Source organism: Eleutherodactylus coqui, chromosome 7, assembly GCF_035609145.1.
Source record: "Eleutherodactylus coqui strain aEleCoq1 chromosome 7, aEleCoq1.hap1, whole genome shotgun sequence".
Lineage (NCBI taxonomy): Eukaryota > Metazoa > Chordata > Amphibia > Anura > Eleutherodactylidae > Eleutherodactylus > Eleutherodactylus coqui.
This window is the reverse complement of record NC_089843.1, coordinates 69,308,038-69,333,097: the sequence shown is the minus strand read 5'-3', so window position 1 is coordinate 69,333,097 and position 25,060 is coordinate 69,308,038. Positions and strand designations below refer to the sequence as shown.

The window sequence follows — 25,060 nt, the reverse complement described above, 5'->3', positions numbered from 1 at the left end:
CCGTAGCGTTGAAAACTAAGTATAGGAATTAAAATCCAACATGTAGCCAAAAGCAAACTAAATAGAACCCTCCCTTCCCTTCTTTTCATCCCATATCTATCTATCTATCTATCTATCTATCTATCTATCTATCTATCTATCTATCTATCTATCTATCTATCTATCTCACATCTATCTATCTCATATCTATCTATCTATCTATCTCACATCTATCTATCTCATATCTATCTATCTATCTATCTATCTATCTATCTCACATCTATCTATCTCATATCTATCTATCTATCTATCTATCTATCTATCTATCTATCTATCTATCTATCTATCTCACATCTATCTATCTATCTATCTATCTATCTATCTATCTCATATCTATCTATCTATCTATCTATCTATCTATCTATTTCATATCTAACTATCTCATATCTATCTATCTCTCTATCTATCTCACATCTATCTATCTCATATCTAACTATCTCATATCTATCTATCTATCTATCTATCTCATATCTATCTATCTATCTATCTATTTCATATCTATCTCATATCTATCTATCTCATATCTATCTATCTATCTATCTATCTATCTATCTATCTATCTATCTATCTATCTATCTATCTATCTATTTCATATCTAACTATCTCATATCTATCTATCTCTCTATCTATCTATCTCACATCTATCTATCTCATATTTAACTATCTCATATCTATCTATCTATCTCATATCTATCTATCTATCTATTTCATATCTATCTATCTCATATCTATCTATCTATCCCATATCTATCTATCTATCTATCTATCTATCTATCTATCTATCTATTTCATATCTATCTCCTATCTATCTATCTATCTATCTATCTATCTATCTATCTATCTATCTGTCTATCAATCTATCTATCTCATATCTAACTATCTCATATCTATCTATCTCATATCTCATCCCACCCAATTATCCATCCATACTTTTTATCTACCCACCCAGTTATTCATCCATCCATCCATTCATCCAGTAAACATACTTAAATCAACCAGCATTAGGTGACTGGTATCTTAACCCTCTCCAATCCACTGTCTGACGTCTAAAGACATTCTGATTGAAGCCTGTACATCTCTGATGTTGTAAGATGTCCAGCACGTTATTCCTACTGTATATTACTGGCCGCTCTATTGTCGGGGGCCTCTCCAACATGTCCCATACCGCATAGCCAGCAGATGGCGCCATTGTATAATGGCAGAAAGAGCAAGCTCTCTAGGAAACCCTGAATCTAAAATTGGATTGCAAAGGGCTAATGTATCAATAATGGCACCATTTTGATCATAATTTTATATTTAACCCTTTCCAATCCACTGCCTGACGTCTGAAGACATTCTGATTGAAGGTTGTACAGCTCCAATGTCGGAAGATGTCCGACAGGGTATTCTTACTGTTTATTACTGGCCGCTTTATGTTGGGGGGCCTCTCCAGCATGTCCCATTTTGCAGTACAGGATCTAGCCAGCAGATGGCACCATTGTATAATGGCAGAAAGAGAAAGCCCCCTAGGAAACCCTGAATCCAAAATTGGATTGCAAAGGGATAAAGTACAAAGAACATAGATATGTATATACAGATCTAGCAGGGCTGAATTTCAAATTGTTTGTGTGGGGAGACAGGAGGAGGGCAGCTTCAGATGAGCACATTGCAAAATATGCTCTCTCCTGCACATGCATGCACACAATATTGTGTGTATTTGTACAGGCACCACTAGTTTACATGGGCAGGAGAATCATCCCCATCCTGATTTAAATGGCTATTAATTCAAAGGAAGTGGCGGTGTATGCGGGTTTGCACAGCATATTGCGCATATTTGTGTATATATATGAGTGCATCTGATCCCATCCCATACATTTCTTTGGGGCTCTTTAGTGCACAAATGTGCACAAAGTAGAGAAAGTCATATTTTTTTGCATGTCGGAACCGCGTGTGCAAAAAAAAAGAAATGAGAATCAATTAACCCATTGAAATCAATAGGTTCTATTCCCCACGTATGTTGCACACACATACGGTCATATGAGGAAGCCCTGATTCACAGACTGAAAGTTGTTGTCTCATTCACCAAAGCACATTGAATCCATTCATTTGAATGCCTGGTATGTAATACTACATTTCTGCTGCTTGTGAAATCTGTGCTAGTCATCACATCTGATTGACAGAGGCTTGTGAAGCAATATGACACACGGTTAGGCAAAAAACTGAATCTTTATCCCGAGGGCAGAGAAGCCTAGCTTGCTCTGCCTACAGTGTACATCATTGCATATTCACATACAGCTCTACACATGTTCATTTATCTATTTCATGGTTATAGTAGTCATTGAACCCTTTACAGCAACTCATCCTAATTTGCTTTTAATTACATTTTTAATGTTATGATAGGACAATGAAGATCTATACGTTATATTATATAACATACCAGCAAAAAACATGTTTTGATGTGTAGAGCTTCTTTATAAGTCAAGCTGCAGCCAATACATGACTCAAGTCCATAGGGGGTAGTAAATCAGGCACCAACTGCAGTGTTAGGAATAAATCAGTGCCGATTGGCACTTGACTGATGAAGAGGCTCTCGTCCTCAATACGTGTTTTATTGCTGGTATCTTATATAATAAAAAATATCGATGTTCATTGTTTTGCCCAAATTATATCAATTGGAAAGCTGTGCCATGCACCAGATTCTTTTCAAACGCTGTCTGACGCCTACACACCAGGGTAAGGCATCCTACCTTATTGGCAACATCTCAGTTCAAACTTCATCTCTAATTCCTACCCATGAGGTCATTTATCCACCTCAAATTTTCAGGCACCTATTTAGGATTGCTCCACTTACTTTTAATTATCTGTCTAGTACTTAACTATCACCTGATCTTACATTGGTCATGTACATGCTTATGGTCCTTTTACATGGGTTGATTAATGGGCCCGGATGTTCCTCCAAATGTGTATTTTCCCAACAGTTGGGCTGTGTAATAGGACCAACAAACAGCCAACTAATGAGTGCATACTTGTTCCTCAGCCGATCTTTCCATTTTAGCAAGCATTAAAATGTTTGCTGATTGGCTGTACATCTCCCCATGTGAACGGGGGGAAGTACAGCCAACCTATGAAGAAGAACGATCAGAATAACTATCATTTGTCCTCATAAGACAATTCTTGGCCCATGTGAAAGAAAATGAAACGAGCATCAATCAACATCCGTTTCGATTGGTGCCCGTTAGATTGGATTGAGAACTTGGTCGCTGTAAAAGGACCATACGGTAGAATGCTGCATGTCCAATGTCACATCTGAAAAAAGATTGTAAGCAAAGAGACACTTTTAATTCATTTTCGCATTTCAAATACTCATGCTAGCAATGTGGAGGATTAAAGGAACACTCTAGTCAAAACTGATATACTGTGTTTTGTCTGGTGTAAGGCAACTGGGGGCAGAGTATGACACAACAATTCAAACAAAACCAAAGAAAGAATTACTTTGTCATGCTCTGGCCCCTCAGACCCCGCATCAGAACACAGTGGGGCACATTTTCTAATACTGTCTAATAGTTATACATCGCAAACTTAGACAGGACAGTCTTGAAATATGCCAGATTTATCAGAGTGCCACTTGCTGAATGATAAACCTGGCGTATCTCTACTCTAATTTTATGACACTTCGCTCCTGGGGCAAATAGATATATGCCAACATATGTTGATGCCACCCTAGATTACTAGATGAATGATATCAATAAAATCCGATGTCAATACAATAACATCTAGATTAGGTAGTGGCATTGACACCAAGGGGCTTTAAGGTCTATCGCTTCCAGCGTGTCTCTATACATGCCAATATATATTGATGCCAAATCTAGATCGCTAGATAAGTGATATGAAATGTGCTAAGCATCCATGCAGTAAATGAAAAGGACATGTATAGATGGTTTATTGTCTTCTATTGGTGTAAATAATAAACATCCAGATACGGGATTCCTGTCTCTGTAACAATAAAGAGATAATAAAAAAGCCTCTAATAATAAATAAGAACAAAGAAGCTACAACAAAACCTCTAATAACAATAAGGAGGCAACAACATCAGTTGATATATCTATTTTCACCCTGATCTGATGGTTATGATGCTATCCTGGGATTAGTAGTTCAATACATAGGATTGGGATATGTATATCCCTATATGCGACACAATTTACCTCCTTCATGATAATAAATTATGACCTCTCCGTTATGAAGATATGTATGACTGAGAGTACGACATTTATAGAAGGGGACTCTATCCCTTTTGATTATTGACTAAGTCGTACTTTTAGGGCTAGTGTCCTTGCCCGTTAGAATACAATATATGACTTTGTATATGTACTTTCTATGTCTCGCCAATTTCTAGATTTTAATCAATTATATGTAATAAAGGTTCAGTTTTAGTCTTTTTCAGTGACTTCTATGAAGTTTTTGACACTTGAAGTATTAGTTGACTTGATTTATGACAGGTTTCACACCAAATTTTGGCAAAATTTTTGGGGGCATGATGACACATTTAGGCTACACACCATTTTTTGTGATGCTACACCTCCTCACAAAACCCTGCACCTTTTTCAAACATGTCAGAAAAAGTATGTAAAAGTATTTGAAACACATGATAAATGTGGCGCAAAGCATTTAAGAAAATTTGAAGAAAGTGCAGTTTGCTCCAGAAAATCGGGTACATTTTCAATAGTAAATCTGCCCCAGTATATCAGTTTTTTTCACCGTGTTCCTTTAAGACTCTTTTCACATCAGCACTTAGGACTTCAGTTGTTTGGCTCATTTGTAGTAGCTGAACAACAATATCATGGAAGTGCTGGATCCGGCACATCACATATGCAAATGGTGCCTAACGGACTCCATTGACTAGAATGGAGTCTGCCAGGTTTCTATCATGCCACTAGGCAATTTACAGGACAAAATAGTGCAGCATCCTGCACTATTTTCTCCAGAAGTTTGGACTGTATCTGCAACTGAAACTCCGAATAGAGCCACCAACGCACATATGAACTAAAGTGGCTCTATTGGACTGTATCTGCAACTGAAACTCCGAATAGAGCCACCAACGCAAATATGAGTCTAAAGAAAACACACTAATATGCCCATGCTGTATGATTGCTTAATTGGCATTATTATTTTATTGTCAATTGCAAACATATCTGAATCATTCTAATTATGGCTTTCGGAGATGAATGCAGTTCACGCAGGTTAGCTCTGTGCAGAAGTTACTGCTACATATGTTACAAGTTCAGAACTTCAGAGACATGGAATTAATGAGATCATTATCTTTCTTTTAATGCAGGAAACAACATTTGCAAAATATCATTTATAGCAAAACACAAAAACAAGAAGTTCAGTATATTGTCATTTACCTTGCAATGAACTCTCTTCCTCAGCTCATGCTCGAGGATTCTAAATACGATACGTATCTGATAAGTAATCTACAATGTTACATTCTGCTTTGTTTTATTTACCAGTAGCTGACCCGTCGCGCGTTGCTGCGAAGACAGACAGACATACATTCATTCGTTTTTATATATCTGGATAACAACCAATCACAGCGCAGCTTTCATGTTACCTCAGTGGTATAATATATAACAACCAATCACAGCGCAGCTTTCATGTTACCTTAGCAGTATAAAATATAACAACCAATCACAGCGCAGCTTTCATGTTACCTCAGCAGTAAGAGAAATAACAACCAATCACAGCGCAACTTTTATTCTGCCTCAGCAATATAAAAAATAGCAACCAATCACAGCGCAGCTTTCATGTTACCTCTGCGGTATTATATATAGCAACCAATCACAGCACAGCTTTCATGCAACCTCAGTAGTATAAGAAGTAGCCACCAATCACAGCACAGCTTTCATGTTACCTCAGCAGTATAAGAAATAGCAACCAATCACAGCACAGCTTTTATTTTACCTCAGCATTCTCAATATCCAGCAATTGTCTTGCGAAACGTTCGTCGGATGCATCATTTTCTGGTTGAACACTCATCCCGTTGGTCGTAATGCCTTTTGCTTTCGTGCTTGAGATGGAAATCAAAGGATCTTTGTCTGGGGGGCATAACTGTCGACGATGCTCGTACACGCGGCACCTATCGTAGGATAGTTGTACTATGCCTATAATCTTCCCAGGAGTGTACTCAGCAACTTCCCAAAGTCTCATGGCAATTGGATGAATGGTGTAGTAATGCATAAAGGACAGACAGACAGACATACATTCATTTATATATACATCAGGAAGTGAGAGAATTAGATTCCGTACGTAAAATTTGGACGCTAATTCTTTTGCGCATAGAATTGAATAATCGAGTTGGGACCCATTAGCTTTTCCTATTTATGACATATTCAATGCCCGTGCCAAATTTCAAGTTTCTATGTGAGAAAATTAGATTCCGTACGTAAAATTTGGACGCTAATTCTTTGGCGCTTAGAATTGAATAATTGAGTTGGGACCGATTAGCTTTTCCTATTTATGACATAATCAATGCTTGTGCCAAATTTCAAGTTTCCATGACATTGGGAAGCGAGAAAATTAGATTCCGTACGTAAAATTTGGACGCTAATTCTTTGGCGCTTAGAATTGAATAATCGAGTTGGGACCCATTAACTTTTCCTATTTATGACATAATCAATGCTCATGCCAAATTTCAAGTTTTTATGACATTGGGAAGTGAGAGAATTAGTGGCAGTGATGGAAATCAAACGATCTTTGTCTGGGGGGGCATAACTGTCGACGACGCACGCACGCGCGCCATTTATCGTAGAATAGTTTTACTATGCCTATAATCTTCCCAGGAGTGTACTCAACAACTTCCCAAAGTTTCATGGCGATCGGATGAATGGTGTAGTAGCGCATAAAGGACAAACACACACACAGACAGACACGCATACATTCAGTTTTATATATATAGATTACTCAATCACTTAAAATTCAATTGCGTCAGCAATCCCATCAAGGATTGAAGGGTCGATCTATTGGACCTCCTCTCTTATACTTGTATCTTTCCAGCTACACCAATTTCCCATTCTCCCCTTTACTTACAGACACATCAACCGCCACCATGGCCAATGAAGTGCAGTATGGTGTGTACCATTAATGGTAGTCAGCTTTCCAGGCACTGCTTTCCCATTAAAGGGGTATTCCCTCTTTTTAATAATACCCCTTGCTTTCTGTTAGCTAATTTTAGGGCTGGATGCAGACAATATATGGCATTATGAAAATTTAAAGGGGTTGTCCGGTTGTAATACATTTTTTTAATAGCCGGTAATAAAAGGAGCAGTACATACCCATACTTGGTCCTGGTGATCAAGCGTTGCAGCCCAGTAGTCCTCCCGGTCTTTGTTTTGGAGCAGACACCATGTGACCCCTGAGGCCAATCAGAGTCTACGGCATTACTGTTCTGAACTCCTGACATCATTGTGTCCAGGATGTGAGCGGTGATGCCAGAATAACAGGTGATGACTCTGTGGCCTCAGATTGCCATGTGATATCCATTACAAAAAAAGACCGGGAAGACCGCTGGCCCTCTGCACTGGATCGCCAAGCTTGAGGATGGATAAATACCATTCATTTTGTTATTTTAAGCCTTCTGCACCTGTCAGTAAAAAAAAATATGTTGTAACTGCACAACCCATTTAATGAAGCCAGGTGTCAGTCATAGAGCACCTTCTTCTTGGCTTTCTAGCCTCTCCAGTCTGCCTATCATCTAGTAATTGTGAGGCATGGATAGAAATCTTAGTGTAGTCTTTAGCGCTATTATTATTCTTTTGAAGTAACAGTGGGTCCCATTGCCTGTCAAGCCCTTGTGCAAGCTGCACAGCTTGTGCATATGTTATGTTCATCTCCGGTTAGGATCTATTCTTACTATCAAATCTTGGCTTGCCTTTGTACTATAAATATAATAGTCATTGAACTGGACTACAGTATTTAAAGCAGAAAAAAATAGAACAAAGAATGCTATTCAGTAACCATTGAAGACGAGGAATGTTCTGCTGTGTGCTGCTCTGATACAGTATCACCCGTGATAAGCTTAGATGCAGCAGCTTACCAGCAACATGTCCCTGCAAATTATTTTGAAAAGTTGGCAACTATGCCAGTTCAATCACATAGTGTATTAGTTACACTTCTTTTGACTCCTTGAAAGAATTATACTGTTACTGGACATGCTGATAGTCTGTGCCAGTAGCTCTGAAGCTTCAACTCCTACATATCAGCAGTCCTGTCTGCTGATCTCAAAGTAAGCAGCAAACTGTGTTTTCAACCCAAAGAATATACTGTGTATATATATATATATATATATATATATATATATATATATATATATATATATATATATATATATAATGATCTCATTGATTTAAGAATTGTTGGCTTCTTGTATACATTTGATAGATACATCGTTTTCTTGTTGCAACGGATAATCAACAAGGAACTGCTTAGATATATACTGAATTGCCACATTATTAGAGTCAACTGCCCTTTCATGATTGGAGCTTCTCTATATAAAAATTAGAAATGTGAGACTGGGGTTCCTCAGAATCTGGTCTGTTACGTCTGCCGGGTGCACCTTTACACAGCATGGATGCACTGGAAACTGGAAATACTGCGCTATTGCACATATGCAACACCTAAGGGACAATAAACTGCATACTGGACTCATGGACAGACATAACAAACGGCCAAAGCACTCACCTTGAATACCCGCACGCATAACCAGATGCAATAGCTATCACAAGTATGAGGTATTAGTTTTTGAATTGGCCAAGTCACTTAAGCCCACAAGCCAACTTCAAGGGTCCTCGTTGTCTCACGGGTCCCTACTCTAATGAGACAACATCCACATGACACCTGCCTGCAAGGGCGATTGTCCCAATAAGGACAGCCCCGCACTGGAACCTAAGGATCTAACTCGCCGAGGGATGGTAAATGATCCACAGCAAAACAGGACACAGTTCACACCAACACACTAGGGATAGCATGCAACACAGAACAGAACAGTTCATACCTAATGTCTGGCTACAAATGCGCCGCTGTTCACACACATATACACTAAACATGCCTGTTCACATTGGATGTCCGGTAGAGATGAGCGAACCTACTTGTTTCGAGTAATTACTCGATCGAGCACAGCGATTTTCGAGTACTTCAGTACTCGGGTGAAAAGATTCGGGGGGGGGGCGGGGGGAAGCGCGGCGCAGCGGGGGGTAGCAGCGGGGAACAGGGGGGAGCCCTCTCTCCCTCTCCCCCCCACTCACCCACGGCTCCCGAATTTTTTCGCCCGAGTACGGAAGTACTCAAAAATCGCGGTGCTAGGCCGAAAAAGGGGCGTGGCCGAGTAGGTTCACTCATCTCTAATGTACGGGCACCTGCACAGACACTGAACACTACACTGAGCACGACACTGTTCCCACCTATGCATACACAACACGTTCAGACATGCAAGCCCTAGAGTGAATGAGTTTCCAGCTTCCTCTTGCAGAGGTACTGGTATATGTATGCAGCAGATCAGTGGAGATTGGCTCGTTGGAGAAGTCCACATCCAGCCAGCACAATTATTCCACACCTGTGAAGGTCTGCTCCTGGAAACTTGTAGAATGAGGGTGTAGAAGGGACGTAGCTGTAGAGCATAGCCAGAATCAGGGCAGGCGGAATAATTCACAACATAGATCAGGCCAAGGGTCAGGGTAGGCAGCAAATAAGACTGCTACAATGGTTAAAGGGGTTGTCCCGCGAAAGCAAGTGGGGTTATACACTTCTGTATGGCCATATTAATGCACTTTGTAATGTACATCGTGCATTAATTATGAGTCATACAGAAGTTATTCACTTACCTGTTCCGTTGCTAGCGTCCCCGTCGCCATGGTGCCGTCTAATTTCAGCGTCTAATCGCCCGATTAGACGCGCTTGCGCAGTCCGTTCTTCTCCCTGGTGAATGGGGCCGCTCGTGCCGGAGAGCTGGTCCTCGTAGCTCCGCCCCATCACGTGTGCCGATTCCAGCCAATCAGGAGGCTGGAATCGGCAATGGACTGCACAGAGCCCACGGTGAACCATGGGAAAAGACCCGCGGTGCATCGTGGGTGAAGATCCCAGCGGCCATCTTGCTAAGGTAAGGAAGAAGTCGCCGCAGCGCGGGGATTCGGGTAAGTACTAAACGTTTTTTTTTTTAAACACATGCATTGGGTTTGTCTCGCGCCGAAGGGGGGGCCTATTGAATAAAAAAAAAAACCCGTTTCGGCGCAGGACAACCCCTTTAACAGATGAATGACTTATCACGGTCAACTGTGCTTGTAGCTAATAAGCCTACATACAACAATAACATATCATTAAATGCAGTGAGGAGTCGAAAGGAAAAACGTCTCCTCTATAATGGTAATAACTGATCCCACCATAAGTCACAGACTATGACCAACGACAGAACAAATAATTCAAGATGGTGTATTCACACAGGCAATTTTCACACACAATTTCTGTCAATTGCGAGATGCACAAAAATTGCATGTGAAAAGAGCACATTATTTTAACCCTTTCCAATCAACTGTCTTATGTCTGAAGACATTCTGATTGAAGAATGTACAGCTCCGATGTCGGAAGACATCCGGCAGGGTATTCTAGATGTATATTACTGGCTGCTCTGTTGTCGGGGGCCTCTCTAGCATGTCCCATACCGCAGTACTGGCTCTAGCCAGCAGGTGATGCCATTGTATAATGGCAGAAGGAGAAAGCTCCCTAGGAAACCCTGAATCCAAAATTTGATTGCAAAGGGTTAATGGGGTAACTCACATGAGCAGTTTTTCTTTTGTAGTGATGCTGGGAGATAGAAAAATAAAATTTTTGGGTGATTCTGTTCAAGAAACACCCATTCTTCCGTATGTGTGTGTATGTGTTTGTGTGTGTGTGTGTGTGGGGGGGGGGGATTGCAGTGCGAGTTTTATGCAAGTGTTATTTTTTTATTATTATTATTGGAACAACATGTGATTTTCCCACATGTGAAAATTGCATGTACCGCAATATGATGTGATGCATTTTTCTTGCAAAACGCATTGCACTTGCACAGTTTCTCCGACTGATATCTCACTCGCTCATGTGAATGCACCCTAAGGCCCCCTTTACATCAGTGCTGCACATTTGCAGAATGAACTATGCTTTCTTGCATGCGCAGTATATTTTGCTGTACTTTTTAAGTCCACAAGGCATGCACATATGCACACAGCAAATGGCTAATCAGTCTAATGAGTTCCAGATGTGTTCTTTTTCTTGAGCAATTATGCAGTGTTTAATGCATTTCCAAGCATATTTTGCTCTCAGCTATTGAATGACAGCTGAGAGCTGCCCCTGATTGGTCCCTGCGCTCAGCCAATCAGAGGCAGCACTCACCCATTCATGAATTCATGAATGGGTGAGTGAGAGCTGCCTCTGATTGGTGAGGGCTGTGACCAATCAGAGGCAGCCCATTCAGCAGGCGGGGATTTTAAATCCCCGCCTGCTGAACACTACACAGAGCAGTTCAGGAGAACTGCCGGCCGGCCGCGGCTGAACTCCGGCTGCGGGGAAAAGTTGAGTATACATTTTTTTTTTATTTTTACACATTTTACAATGATTTTCAGGGAAGGGCTTATATTTTTATGCCCTTCCTGAAAATTCATCCTGCGATCGCCGGCAGCCCATTGCTTTCAATGGAGCCGGTTGTATTGCCGGCTCCGTTGAATTCAATGGGTGAACAGCGGACAGCGCTCCTTTGATCGGGCCCGTTTAGCTGAAAACGCTGCTAGGTGCAGATTTTTCAGCGACTCATCAGCCCCGGTCGCGCGATTTGCGGATGCGCATCCGTTATGCGATCCGAAAATTGCGTGAAAAAACGCCCGTCTGACCGAGGCCTGAGGGTGCATTTACATGGACAGAAAAAAATGTGCAAGCTATGTGGGACATAATATGCACAGAAATTGGGCATTGTAATGACCCACTGTTTACAATATTGGAAGATAGAAACATCGCAGAACGTCCTATTTTCTGATCCCATTGTTTTCCATGGGAAAAGAAAATTGCATCGCAGATGCGATTTTAATGGAAATGCAATGCAATTTCCTGGGTTACCTATTGAAATGACATGTGATTTTCATGTCCACGGAAAACCCGCTTGAAAATCATATGTTCAGTGCAATCGCAAAGAAAATTGCATGTTTGCAAGCGCAATATTATCCTGAGTTTTTGGACCAATTTTGCACTTGCCCATGTAAATCCACCCTTCCATAGATTGTTGTTCCCTAGCATCAAAGAACATAAGCAATTAATATTTCCTAAGTGTGGAAACAATTTTGGCTGATATTTATCTCAAGTCTACAGTATGTCCAGCTATATAATAAAAGAGATATCATGTATCCAAACAATCAAGCTCTTTTAAAATGACGGGCCCGACTGTTCTACATTCTCATATATTTAATCCAGGTTTAGCATATAGCTAAAAAACAAATTCAGCTCCGCTACATATTAATGAAATGCAATAATTGAACATATAACTAAATGACTTTCACTAAAGCCTGCTGATAGAAATCAAGAATAAAAAATTATGTGCATTTTTATTAACATTTCATGTTTAAAAGAGCATCACGGGGTAAAGGACTTGAACGATGATAGATGTCAGTATAGTCTTATTGGGCCCAGCAAGGTCAGGGAAATATTTCAGTGATGCCTTATTCATGAATATTGATTGAATAAGCTGAGTTAGCGTTCCTCACAATACTGAAGTGGGATTGTATTATCTGTGTGCTATTTTAGATTTACTTTAATGTGTGACATTTTATATTACACGAGATAAAGAAATTAGATTTTGTGTTTAGAAGTTCTTTACAGACATTTAACATTGACTTTCACATTTATAGCCTATCCTTAGGATAAATCATTAATATGTGAATGATGGCACATCACTCCTGAGTCCATTGCATCCCTTCCATTTTTTATTAAAATACTGCTTTTTTTCCATACATGTGGCCATGCCTGATACTGTAACTTGTCCCCTTCAAGTGAATAGGATGAGCTTTGGAACCAGTCCAGTATTATGGACAAGCCATTGTGCTTATGTAAGCACTGAACAGGATTAAAGGTACCATATTCCTTCATCATGTATATCAGTAGCAGGCCTGGAGGTAATAATGGTCATTTGTTGTTGTTGTTAGCCGTTTAGTCATTCACGAGCCTTGGTGACTCTAAAGGCGAGCGCCTCCATGTTTTTCGGTTTGCACTGCTTCTTTCAGTTGTGTGATATCCATGCCAGTATCAGCTTGACAGTATCAGTCATCGTGTTCTTTAGCAGCCGGGTCTTTTGCCACTGATCTATCCAAGCATTCTAGATTTTTCTAGTGACTCTGCTGGCCAAAATACGTGAGTCATTTTTCATGTGCCGATTATTGGGCCCGTGAGTTCCTCTTAATGCTTGTTGCTCAACACTAAAACCATGTAAAAGGACCAACGATCAGCCAACAAATGAGCAAACACTCATTCATAGGCTGATCAGCTTTTTTATTTGAGTATAAAAATGCTAGGTAGTAAGTGGTATATTTCCCCCTACAAAGGCGAAGATTTACAGATAGAGTATGGGGATGAATGATCACATTAGTGACTGTTTGTCCTCATATGCTGATTTTTGGCTTGTGCAAATGAAAATGAAACAAGTGCTGATTGACATGCATCTCAATCAATGTTCATCACATTGGGCCAAAAACTCAGCTTGTATAAAAGCATCAATAGACTCTTAACAATTGAACATTGATGGTCTATACTTAGGGTAGGTCATCAATGATAAAGTTCTGGAAGACCTCTTTAATATAAAGTTTTGGATGAGATTTAGAAAAGTGTTCAGAGATGTAAGAACAAATGTACATTTTTATAAAATTTTGTTGAGATAACAATATTGGTTGAAGACACAGGCTGTTCGATAATTTGCAGTAATTTTATTGATTGGCGGAGTTCTTCTTTAGGTTTATTTTTATAATGTGATGACATTTGTTTATGGAATATCTATTAATATGAAGTTTAATGCTTGTGGGTATTAAAATGATATACTATACATATCTTTTAGCAGTACTCGATTTACATCTAAAGGGACCGAAAGCACAGATTTCCTGGCCCTTAGACTCCACCCTTCACATGAGCCACACATTAAGTTATGTATGTATGTTAGTGTTTCCTTACCCTTACACAATAGTGCCGGTGACACACCACCACATGTTGATTGCGCTTTTGCATCCATCATATGGACGTGTGTCTGAGTTTGAAAGTGATTCTCCTGACCCAAACTCTGAGCATCATAGATTCCTATGATGCTCAAAGTTCAGGTCAGGATACCCACAGTTAAGCCAGGACATTCTTCCATATTGCAGATGCAAAAACATGTCTGAAATATGGTGGTGTATCACTGGCCTAAAGCAGAACATTGTTGTGTTCTTCTCACAGTGTCTAGTGCCCTCTGCAGCCTTCTCCTTGTCCCTCACTGGGTGTCCCTCTTTTACACAAAGCCCCATGAGTACCTAAATTACATATAAATGCCCATAATTTACATATGAATACACTATTCAATATATTCACATACACATTTTGTCTTCCAGCAGATACTCTACACTCCAGTCTGCCTGTAGGCACAGAGCTACAGGACACACACATCATGTATATATAATTCATAATGCAAATATATTTCAAAATGCCTTTGCTTTTCTTCTTCACATCCAGGCAAATAATTACTACAAACCCTAATACAATAGGGCAACTAAACGAAAACAATATTCACGACACACTCTTATATGTAGCATAATCCCAATAGTTTTCAAAAAAAAAAATTCTATATACGCTTACAAACTATTAGACCTATGGGATTTACTTTTTCTGGCAAGTCTTTAGATCCTAAGGGAAATATTTATTTTACGTTTATAAATGGTATATTTTCCCTGTAACATAGCAAATCTGTTTTTCCACTACAGATGATTAGATGTGAAATTTCTTTTAAAGTATTTTGTTGACGGTGAGCAAGAAAGGGATATTCACAAAATGGCCCGTAGGCTCAAAGTCTAGCCTCACTCTGTCAAGAATAGTTACCATTTGCTGTTTTGATCCAACCTTACACCGGGAAGATTGATTTTATTTTTAGGTCAGAAGGATGTTGCAGAATATATGTGTGTGTGCATGTGTGTGTCTTTGTATTTATGCCTTAATAGAAAAAAAAAAAGAATAAAAAACTGTAATACAATGATTTAAAAAAAAACAGTAGGTTACAATATCAACCAATTGATTAAACCTTTCTGGAAAAAATAATTATTACTCAAACTGAGGCAGGGAGAGATATAAAATTTCCTTTAAACTCTTGGACAATTCTCCTTGGATTGCCAATATAACCTTATTATCCCCTCAAGAATAAACTCATAACTCACCTCTTATCAGTGGCTAGATGCTCACTGGCAGCTGAATGGAGAAAAAAAAAGATAAACCTTCTACTAGAGATTATCACTTTTTTCAGGTCGGTATATATACAGCATTGTGTTTAAAAGTTAACTTTGGGATTCAGGCAAACATTGGATGAACTCCTGCTAACCCAAAATAACACACTGGAGTCCATTTATAACAGTCAATTCCCAGTTAATAGGAATTTGTTGGTTCAAGTTTTTTTGTGTAAACCAAATTTTAAGATTTTTTTAGAAATTGTGCAATTGCTTAAAAAGGTCAGAATATATATTTTTTAAGTTATTGCTGTAAATGAACAAATCACTTGGTTTTTACATGACAATATGACACTTGACTGTTTAAAGGGGCTGTTTGGATTCAATTTTAAGATAGGCAATGGCTGGGCATGCATAGAAAAAAATTCGTACTCACATGACTTTGGTCCTCTGGGGCAACACTAACTAGCTCTACTGCTCCATCCCCGTTTTCTGCCACTGGAATTCAGGTGATCACTGAGGCCAATCAGTGGGTGCAACAAACCCCTACCATCATGGTGTCCAGGATGTCAGTTTTGATGCCAGGAGTTTGGATGGTGATGTTGCGGCCTCTTATTGGCTACAGTGGTTATCTGGTTTTTGGGGTCAGAGGACAGGGATGGAGCAGTGGAGCCCTGGGGAACCAAAGGTAGCTGAGTATGCTTTTTTTTTCAATTTAACGCATGGCCAGCTGTTACCTATCTTTAAAATGGATCCGTACAACTCCTTTAAAGGGATTTTCATCCTTTTTTTTTTCAATTTAACCTACATTAAAATAGCTAGAAAAATAGTAATTTTGTTGTCAAGCCATGAAAAATAATAAGGAAGGATACATTTGTATCCCTAAAATCCTACTAATCATGTACAGTGAAACCATTTTGAGTCATCTCCATAATAAATAGTCCTCTTGAGTGGTTGTCCTCTCAAACCAGGAGAACTGTCTAGTCAAAATCACAAGTAGTTTTCTCAAACTATTGGTCTTTTTGAAAGGTTTCACTGTATCAGTATAATTTCTTTGGCTCAAACTTAACTGCAACATAGTTTTGTTTTACTTTCCCAAACCTTTATAGCAGACGTTTTTTGCCAGGAATATCCAATTCAACTACATTATTGTCCATTGATTGCTTGTTCTTTCATCTTAATTTCTCTTTCTTTATATGCATCTATCTACACACGTAGTGTTTTGTTAATTGCTATTTCACCTAACAGTACAGTGGTCCATTGGATATTATTGTTGCCTTGCAGCACTGGGCTCATGGGTCTGAAGCTGATCAAGTGTAATATCTCTGCAAAGTTTGTATGCTCTACCTGTGTTAGTGTGGATTCCCTCTCACATTTTAAAATCTACTGATAGTTTAAAGGGGTATTCTGTCTTTTTACTATTGATGCTCTAGATAGGGCATCAATAGTTGATCATCGGGGGTTCTCTGTTCGGAATCTCCACTGATTTTCTGGCTTGCTGTCTGTGGAGTATAGCTGGTGGTTTTCATTGATGATCAGAGATGGATGTGTACTAAAGGCTTTGCTCTCACTGAAATCAATGGGAGTAATGCTATTCAGGGGCTTAACTATAGGGGATGCAGATGATGCAGTTGTATCCAGGCCCAGGAGCCTAAGGGGGCCCATAAAGGCTCTACCCCCCATATAAGGAGCTTGGTACTATGAATAAAGCATTATAGTTGGGGGCCCTGTTACAGGTTTTGCATTGGGGCCCAAAAGCTTCAAGTTACTCCTCTAATGCTTCCTATTGCACTTTTGGCTCCTCATTGTGGTTAGAGACAGAGTTTTAATAGGAGACATCATCCCCATTGATTTCAGTGTCAATGAGACCATCTATTACACTTCCGACCCTGACCACTGATGACAACAACTGGCCCTGCTGCACCAACAGTGGGCTGGAAGATCAGCTGATTAGTGTGGATCCTGAGTGGTAAATCTCCATCAATTAAATGAGGATAGGTAATCAATAGTAAAAATTTGGAATTCCTATTTAATTTGCAGCTTAGAATGTGTAGACCATGAGTGATGACAGTTTCTGCACAGACCTGCAGAATATGCTGATGCTATTAAAACAATAATCCTTCAGCAATAGCCAATATTTAGCCTACCTTAACAGCATATCCTCAGAAAAATCTTTTTCTAAAAATATAAATTATAATCCACTTTTCATACCTTCAGGGAGTCAGGGAGCAACAGTAGACGTATGGTGATGAACATTTGAGTTTGCTTGTTGTATTTTCGGCATGCTGTGTTGAACTCCCAAGCGACAGTGGTTTAAGAATTGATGTGCTGACAAATGTCAATATTTCTGTTATCCATCACTGAGGAAAGGAACTGCAGGAGTCAGGGCTGCAGCTGAATTCAAAGGTATTGTTAAGGATAGACGTATGCTCTTTGATGATTAACTGAAGCACATTGCTGCAAACATATAAAAACTTTTACTGTAACTTTTGAAATAACTTATAATACCTAAGATAGTAAATAAATGTAAAATTCTGCTGCTTTGGAGGAAATATCAAAATATAATGTTGCATGGTTGTCTTGTATAAAAAAATAGAATTGCATCTGAAAGGCACCGTAGATTAGCATATTTCAGCAATTCCTTAATATTTTTGTTGAAAAATTTCAATGTGGAGTTTACAAGGTAGAGCTTTCTTTAAAACAGCAAGGAATTGTAAATACTAAAATTTTAAAGGGGACTTGCCACCTCCTATAAACACCATAATCTAAGTTACAGTGCATATAGGACAGGTCACACAGAGTCTGGGGTGTAATTTTTATACTGATCAGGCTCAAAGCTCCCATGTTGTCAAGGCCTCATTTATTAGTATGACTCTTTTCACTTAGTCCATTCGCACACAATCATATAGAGAACAGTGGAGTGCATGCACAGACTGAATAAAAAGCGTCATACTGATAGAGCGATGACTTCCTGGTGCAATAGCATAGAAACGGGGAGCCATGTAAGTATAAAAATGACACCCCAGATTCAATGGGACCTGTCCTATAAGCAATATGACTTAGTTTATGGTGCTTATATGGGATGACTGGTTCCATTTAGGGAAAGTTTTTGTGTACTGGTAAAATGCAGATAGTTATAGAAAATGTTAAGCTTCATTAGAAAAAAGGGTCTCCATATCTTCTGAAACAAATCCACTACTGGGCATAGGATGTCTTTGGTATTGCAGATCAATAAATACACTGCAATGCTGCAATACCAGACACAGCCAAAAGTAATGCTGTTTCTGGAAATATGTAGACCCTTCTTACAGTTTCATAAAAGTCCTTTAAAGTATAGGAGAACTTGTATACCAGTTGAGATGTGTGGAGAGTTTTTGATTCTTTTGGAAAAAAATCCGATAAACATCTGTTTGAGATCATTAGTTGGGCTGGATATGCAGATTCCTGGCTAATGTGAATGATCTGGCAGTCACTGGTTTTCTATCTATGATACATACAGAAAGATAGATAGATAGATAGATAGATAGATAGATACAAACTGTAGGCTTTTTTGCAACTGTAGCTTTCACTGTAAAGTAACATGTACTGTACATATAGCCAGCCATTAACAAAACCTGTTCCAAGTGGATTAAACAGGAGTTTTGTTTTTATTTTTCAGATTCAAGACCTTTGCCGGATGTAGCTTTAACTGGAAAATGCACAAGGGAATGCGATGAATATGGTCACTCTGATTCCTGTTGGATGCCAGTTCGTACATCGCCTGAAAGGAAACCGAAGAACCAGCCAAAGCTCTCCACATTTATGCCTGTTGATGAACGAGACAGTCAAGAAAAGCTGGCGAATGGTGATGTCTCTCTTATGGGTGATCGCAACAGGAATCTACTTAACAAAAAGTTGGCATCGTATGAGACCTTCAATGCAGCTACATTCAGTAAAAGTGAAGACGCCAATCCTGAGGATATTCCCCTTACGCAAACAGGGGAGTACAAGCCATCTCCTGTCAACACTTTAACTAGAAGAGAAGTTTATCTGTAAGATCTTTGAAGTGACAGGGTCCTTTCATATTAAACAAGAAAGAATTTAAGGCAAAACTTTACAGTCATAACAATATATCTCAGAAATATAAGGGGGCCACCAAAGAGACAAAAAGCTTTGCCTGCCACTTTTGCCTCCATATCAGGCAATTATCATGTTTGCTTGCGTATATTGTGATATGTACACAGCACTGTTATTACTTGCATGTGCTTTCCCTTCCATGGCTATTCTTTTCACTCATGGTTGCAAGAACTCTTTATGGCCTAATTAATAGAACAGAAACTGCAGTTGTTATTCATATGCAGAAGCATGTAACATAGCACTCAAATGATATCCGATTGTGAGACCGCTCATCGTTAATAGCATTCTCCACTATGGTGAAGGCAAATCTGGACAGTACCTCGAATTAAATTTACTTATAAAATAGACAATACACTAGATTGATTTTTTGCCTTTGCTTTTGTTCAGGCCATAGGTAGCCATATCTTTACTGTACATTTTATCTGTGAGCTCATTAACTGATGATTAACATGAAATGCTATAATTATGCACACTAAATAATTGAAGGGAATTGGTGTACATTGTCTCACCTATACAAGGTATTCCAAACTGAGCAAAATTTAGCACATTTTCCAATTAGGTATCAATTTATGTTACTATAACTCATGGAAAATAAGTGATATATATTGCATGAAATGTAATATCCATTTAACTAAAATAATTTAAAAGTTGCATCTCTTCACAAAATGCTTTTGGGATAATTATTTGCAAAGAATATCACAGAAAAAAAAACCTTTTTCTAAGTTAATGAATAAGAATTACCTGGTACGAAGTTAGGGTATTTGCAATAGTCTATTAGTCACTTTGGGTCAATTAATTAGTTTCTTGTTCTATGCAAATAGAGGAAGTATGTTGATTTACAAAAAGGACACCATATTGATAAAACTTTGAGCTGCTCAATTTGTATGATTTAGCTTTTGAAGAAGCAAAATAGGGTTAATTTTTAAATTATTTTTTGATATGGTTATTTCCCCCCAAAATCATTAGATCTACAACTTAAAAAATATATCATTAGGAAGTCCTTGAAAATACTGCGGCAGCCATAAGTGTTAGATACATTTAATTGGTCCAGTTGTAATCTTTTCTAAAATGCTATTTGCATTTAGGAAAAATTTACTGGCTTGGATTCCAAAAAGAGCAAACAAAAAGTTATTTGGGCTTGATAAATGACCATAACCTATTTTCTTTGAGCTAATCTTTAAGTTATCTAACTAAGACAAGCCCTTACCATATGCTGTGTTACAACATATGGATATCATAAATTCTTTATTCAGGTCCTGCCTTTATGAGCAAAAGGAATTGACCCAACCTGTACATTAATTAAAAAAACATTTGAAAGGTTGCAATTTCTTATTATATTTCCCTTGATTTTTTTACTGCAGGAAACTGTCTGGCTGGCCAAAAATTCTGCTTAAGATCCCAACTAATTGCAGAAGGTTTCTAAAGTCAAACTCACAGCAATTCCTGACACTTATGCAGCTTTCATTGCTAGAGTGTTACTTAGAGTATAACCCCTTGAATTGTGAAATTTTTGGAATTCTAGCTATCCTCTACCAATATGATTTTTGAGATGCGTAAGCAGGGAACTCCTTTGAGACATTCTCCAATATAAATACAGTGATTGAAAATAAAACAATGTACATTTTTTTTATTAGAAATGTAAATCTCAAATGGTAACATAAATTTGTTAGAAATAAGATTGTGAGTTAATATTTTATCATACTGTATAATGAATAACATAATTCAATTTATGAAATGTAATGAAAGACAAGGAAGTACAGGAAGAAATAAGGAAGCATAGCCATAGAATTTACTTGTATCCACCTCCCTCTTATGCCTCTGACATGAATACATAAGACATATGTTACCCAAAAGACTGCAATCCCATAGGTTTTCCTGTTCTGTCACAATAATATAAGATAGTAAAACAAATATATTGATTAGATTTAGACAAGTACTGTACAAAAATCCTTAACTATTCTGTTTTTATAGATAAACTTTGATATATACTAATATGCAAAAGCAACTTTCTTTACATTATTATTTTTTACATTTTTTGTATGCTACACATCATTGGAGAATATACAAACCAATTATATTTTATTTATTTTCTCTTTGGGGGCCCTACTTGTGCTCTTTTTACTCATTCCTTTAGGCATGATAGTTCTCAAAACACAAACAAACCAGTGCAAGGTTACACCAGTTCTTGTATGATAGGTATAGGAAATTGGAGACTGATTACGATGTGATGCAATGTATATTTGTAAGTAATTGTTCAAAGAAAACTCTTCAGAAATGCTTCTGTATAATATCTATAGAGTTTTGATGCATGTGTCTCCTGTCTGCATAGTCAATTAGTTAAACATGCTGTATGCAATTTTTTTCACTGATATCTTTTAATTTGTTAAATAAACAATAAAATTGTAATAGATAGTCATAAATCTCGATTTTTAAGACACTAATGCAAAACCGTCAATGATTAGAGCATTCATTCAACAATTTTTACTCCATATAAGACTCAATGAAATCATCATCATTTTATGCAAAGTCATTTTGTTAGAGCTAAACTGATGAAACAATACACACTCTTTGTATATACACAGTAATTTTATAGTAGAACAACAGATAAAGTAACCATCCTACTGTAACATGTTGATTATTCTATTCACTTGGCATGATACAAAGAACAGTATTTTGCGTAATTTTAGCTTTTATTTGAATAGGTTTTGTCTGTTGCTACTCTGTATATTTAAAAGTTTTGTAGAAAATAAAAAAGAAATCAAAAAAATCATAATGATACAAAATACAATAAAAAGAGTGAATGCAAATTATGCAACTGTGCCTTTTATACCTGTTATCATTAAGAGGGTGGTCAGGTTCAAAGATGAAAGGATTTCGGGCTCATTCAAACTTCACTGAATCTTTGTATTTGACTATATTAATTATCAAGCAATTTCTAAACAAACACAAAAAAGAAATTAGTCTTCGAAACTCAGACGATGGACCAGTCTTTAAAAATTTCATAGTGTCAAAAATATTTGCTGACTTTCATTACAATGGTATAGACACTTGGATTACCACCTGTGAGCCTTTTCTACAGTCTGAAGTTATTACATTATGGGAATTTATAAGCCTAAGTACTTGTTTAGTTTGATTTCATTATTTACAACTAGTTTAATTTTAATGCTACTACATCTTGTTTGTATATTATTCAAATCTAGAACTTGTACTAGAATTTAGGAAAGACTGCGCATGCATTTTTAAACTCCATGACATTATGATACATTTCTAGACCTACACATAAAGGCTTATGTAATTTATATGTGTGTGTATGTAGATATATAAATATATCGAATCTGTAACCTCAATCATACAGTCGACTGCTTCTTTTGAAGTTTATGTATTTACTTGTCTTCAATATCGGTATAGAACAGACTGGCCTGCTGCCTGAGTTTTAAACAAAAAAGGAGACATCATTTCTACGAAGAGGAGGCAAAGTAATCTTGAATGAAATTATTTTTGTTTTGTTTTTCTTTTTATGTCCTACTAGGACTGTGGAAATTAGCCTATTAAAATGGTACAATAAAAAATACACATTTGCTTAAATTTAATGTCTAGTCTTAAAAAAAAATGCTATATGAATTTATATAGATTCAGATTGTGTCCTGGTTAATATTTTAATACATTTTTATAGTTGCTATCAGAGACATAAGTTGAAGCTCCTGGGTCCCAATGCAAAACCTGTCACAGGGCCCTTAACTATAATGCTGTATTCATAGCACTAGGCTCACTATATGAAGAAGATAAGCCTTATGAGCCCCCCTAAGGCTTCTGGGCTCTGGTTCAATCGCATCCCCTGCATCCCCTATAGTCAGTGGTTGCTATCAGTCCATTGTTCTGGAAAATAGCACTAACTTTCATAGCAAAAGCATAGAGAGGTGAAGGGAAAAAAAAATCTGACTGGCTACAGCCACCACTAGAGGGAGTTTAAAGGGAACCTGTCACCTGCCTAAAGCGCCATAAACTAAGTTGTGGAGGTGATGGGGAGTTGGGTGATACAGCTTATATACTCACATAGTCTCTTGTTCCCTTGGTGTCCTTCTCTGATATCCATATGCTGTACACAAATCATACTTTTTTTTAGACCCCTGTGCATGTACTCATCAATGAAATTCTATGGGAGACTGCACACATGGGAATCTGAAAAGAATCAAATTTCTGTGTGGCACATGGATTTCAGCAGTGGATACAATGGGAACCAAGTAGCAGATAAATATAAAAATACATCACCCAGTTCCCTGCCACCTCCCCTAACATCCCCACAACTTAGTATATGATGCTGTAGAGAGTTGACAGGTTTCCTTTAAGATGTTGCTGCATACTATTTATACATTGATCCCTATATTAAAATAATATGCAGTAGTCATCTAAACTCCCTCTATTAGCAAGCAAATTTCCATCATATAACTACAGTGTAAGTCAACACATGAGATTAATATAAATGTTAAAATTAACCAGCACAAACATTGGACCTAAAAATGACATGGTGTTATAAAAGATGGACATTCACTTTAAGTGCTCAGAAATGCCATTTTCACATGGTTTTCAACTGATATTTTAAATGGGATGTAAAATTATTATTAAAGTAGAACATCATAAAGGAACCATGTCACTTTGAATAGCTATAAGCAAAACACTTCATCTTATATTAACCTGGGACTGAGTTAAATTTCATTTCCAGTAATGTTCTCTTGAAAGTTGAAGAAAGAAAGGAAAAAAAAGAAGAAAAAACTAAAAGTAAAAAGTTGCATTCAATGTGATTCAATCTGTTTGTAATATTAATCATTGGATATTGTTCTGCAACTTGGATGTTGATAGTGAAGCAAAGAACAATTTATCAACGTTTATTATGAGTCACTATGCACGCCGCTATGCTTAATAAGCAAAATGTATTAAACGCTAGTCCACTTTTATTTATGAAATATTTTCCATAATTTAATTTGATTTTGTACAGTTTTCTGTATATAAATTGCTTGACATTATTATTTTTGGTGTTTGCAGATTAAAATATAATATGTTGAAAATGGCCTCCTTTATTTCCCATTTTGTCTTTTATAGTAGGAGGGATTGTATTGTGTAAGTGAAAGAAAACGTAAAAACTCTTGGGAGATTATCTAAAAAGCTTTAAAGAAAAAACGTCCCCTTCAGCCGATGATGTAAATTGTAGTTTATATTTAACAGTAGATTATGAACAAATTGTATGGATTACTTGTAAGCTTTTAGCAAAATACGGCTACATTTCTCACCCAGCCTCGCTTTTAAGTTGTAAAAAATGCATCAGTAATGGCAGCCCTTTATCCAAATGCAAAAAAGTGACCTTTATTCCAATATGTTCAAATTTTACTAGGTGGAAAAAAAATTAGCTGAAAGTACTCTGACACCTGCCTACAAATATTTCATGTTTTACAAACATGCACTACTTAGAA

The 25,060-nt window shown here is 37.7% G+C and overlaps 1 protein-coding gene across 1 annotated transcript in view; it reads left to right on the top strand.

Annotated features, from left to right (window-relative positions):
* The window catches only part of LOC136573515 (protocadherin-9-like), a 737,068-nt gene extending 712,441 nt beyond the window's left edge, over positions 1-24,627 (top strand). The window contains exons 4-5 of the mRNA XM_066574791.1: positions 17,850-17,885; positions 19,138-24,627. Of these exons, the coding sequence (XP_066430888.1) occupies positions 17,850-17,885; positions 19,138-19,514 (413 nt within the window). The 3' untranslated portion in view covers positions 19,515-24,627. The remainder of the gene's footprint in view (positions 1-17,849; positions 17,886-19,137) is intronic.
* Positions 24,628-25,060: the final 433 nt, after the last annotated feature.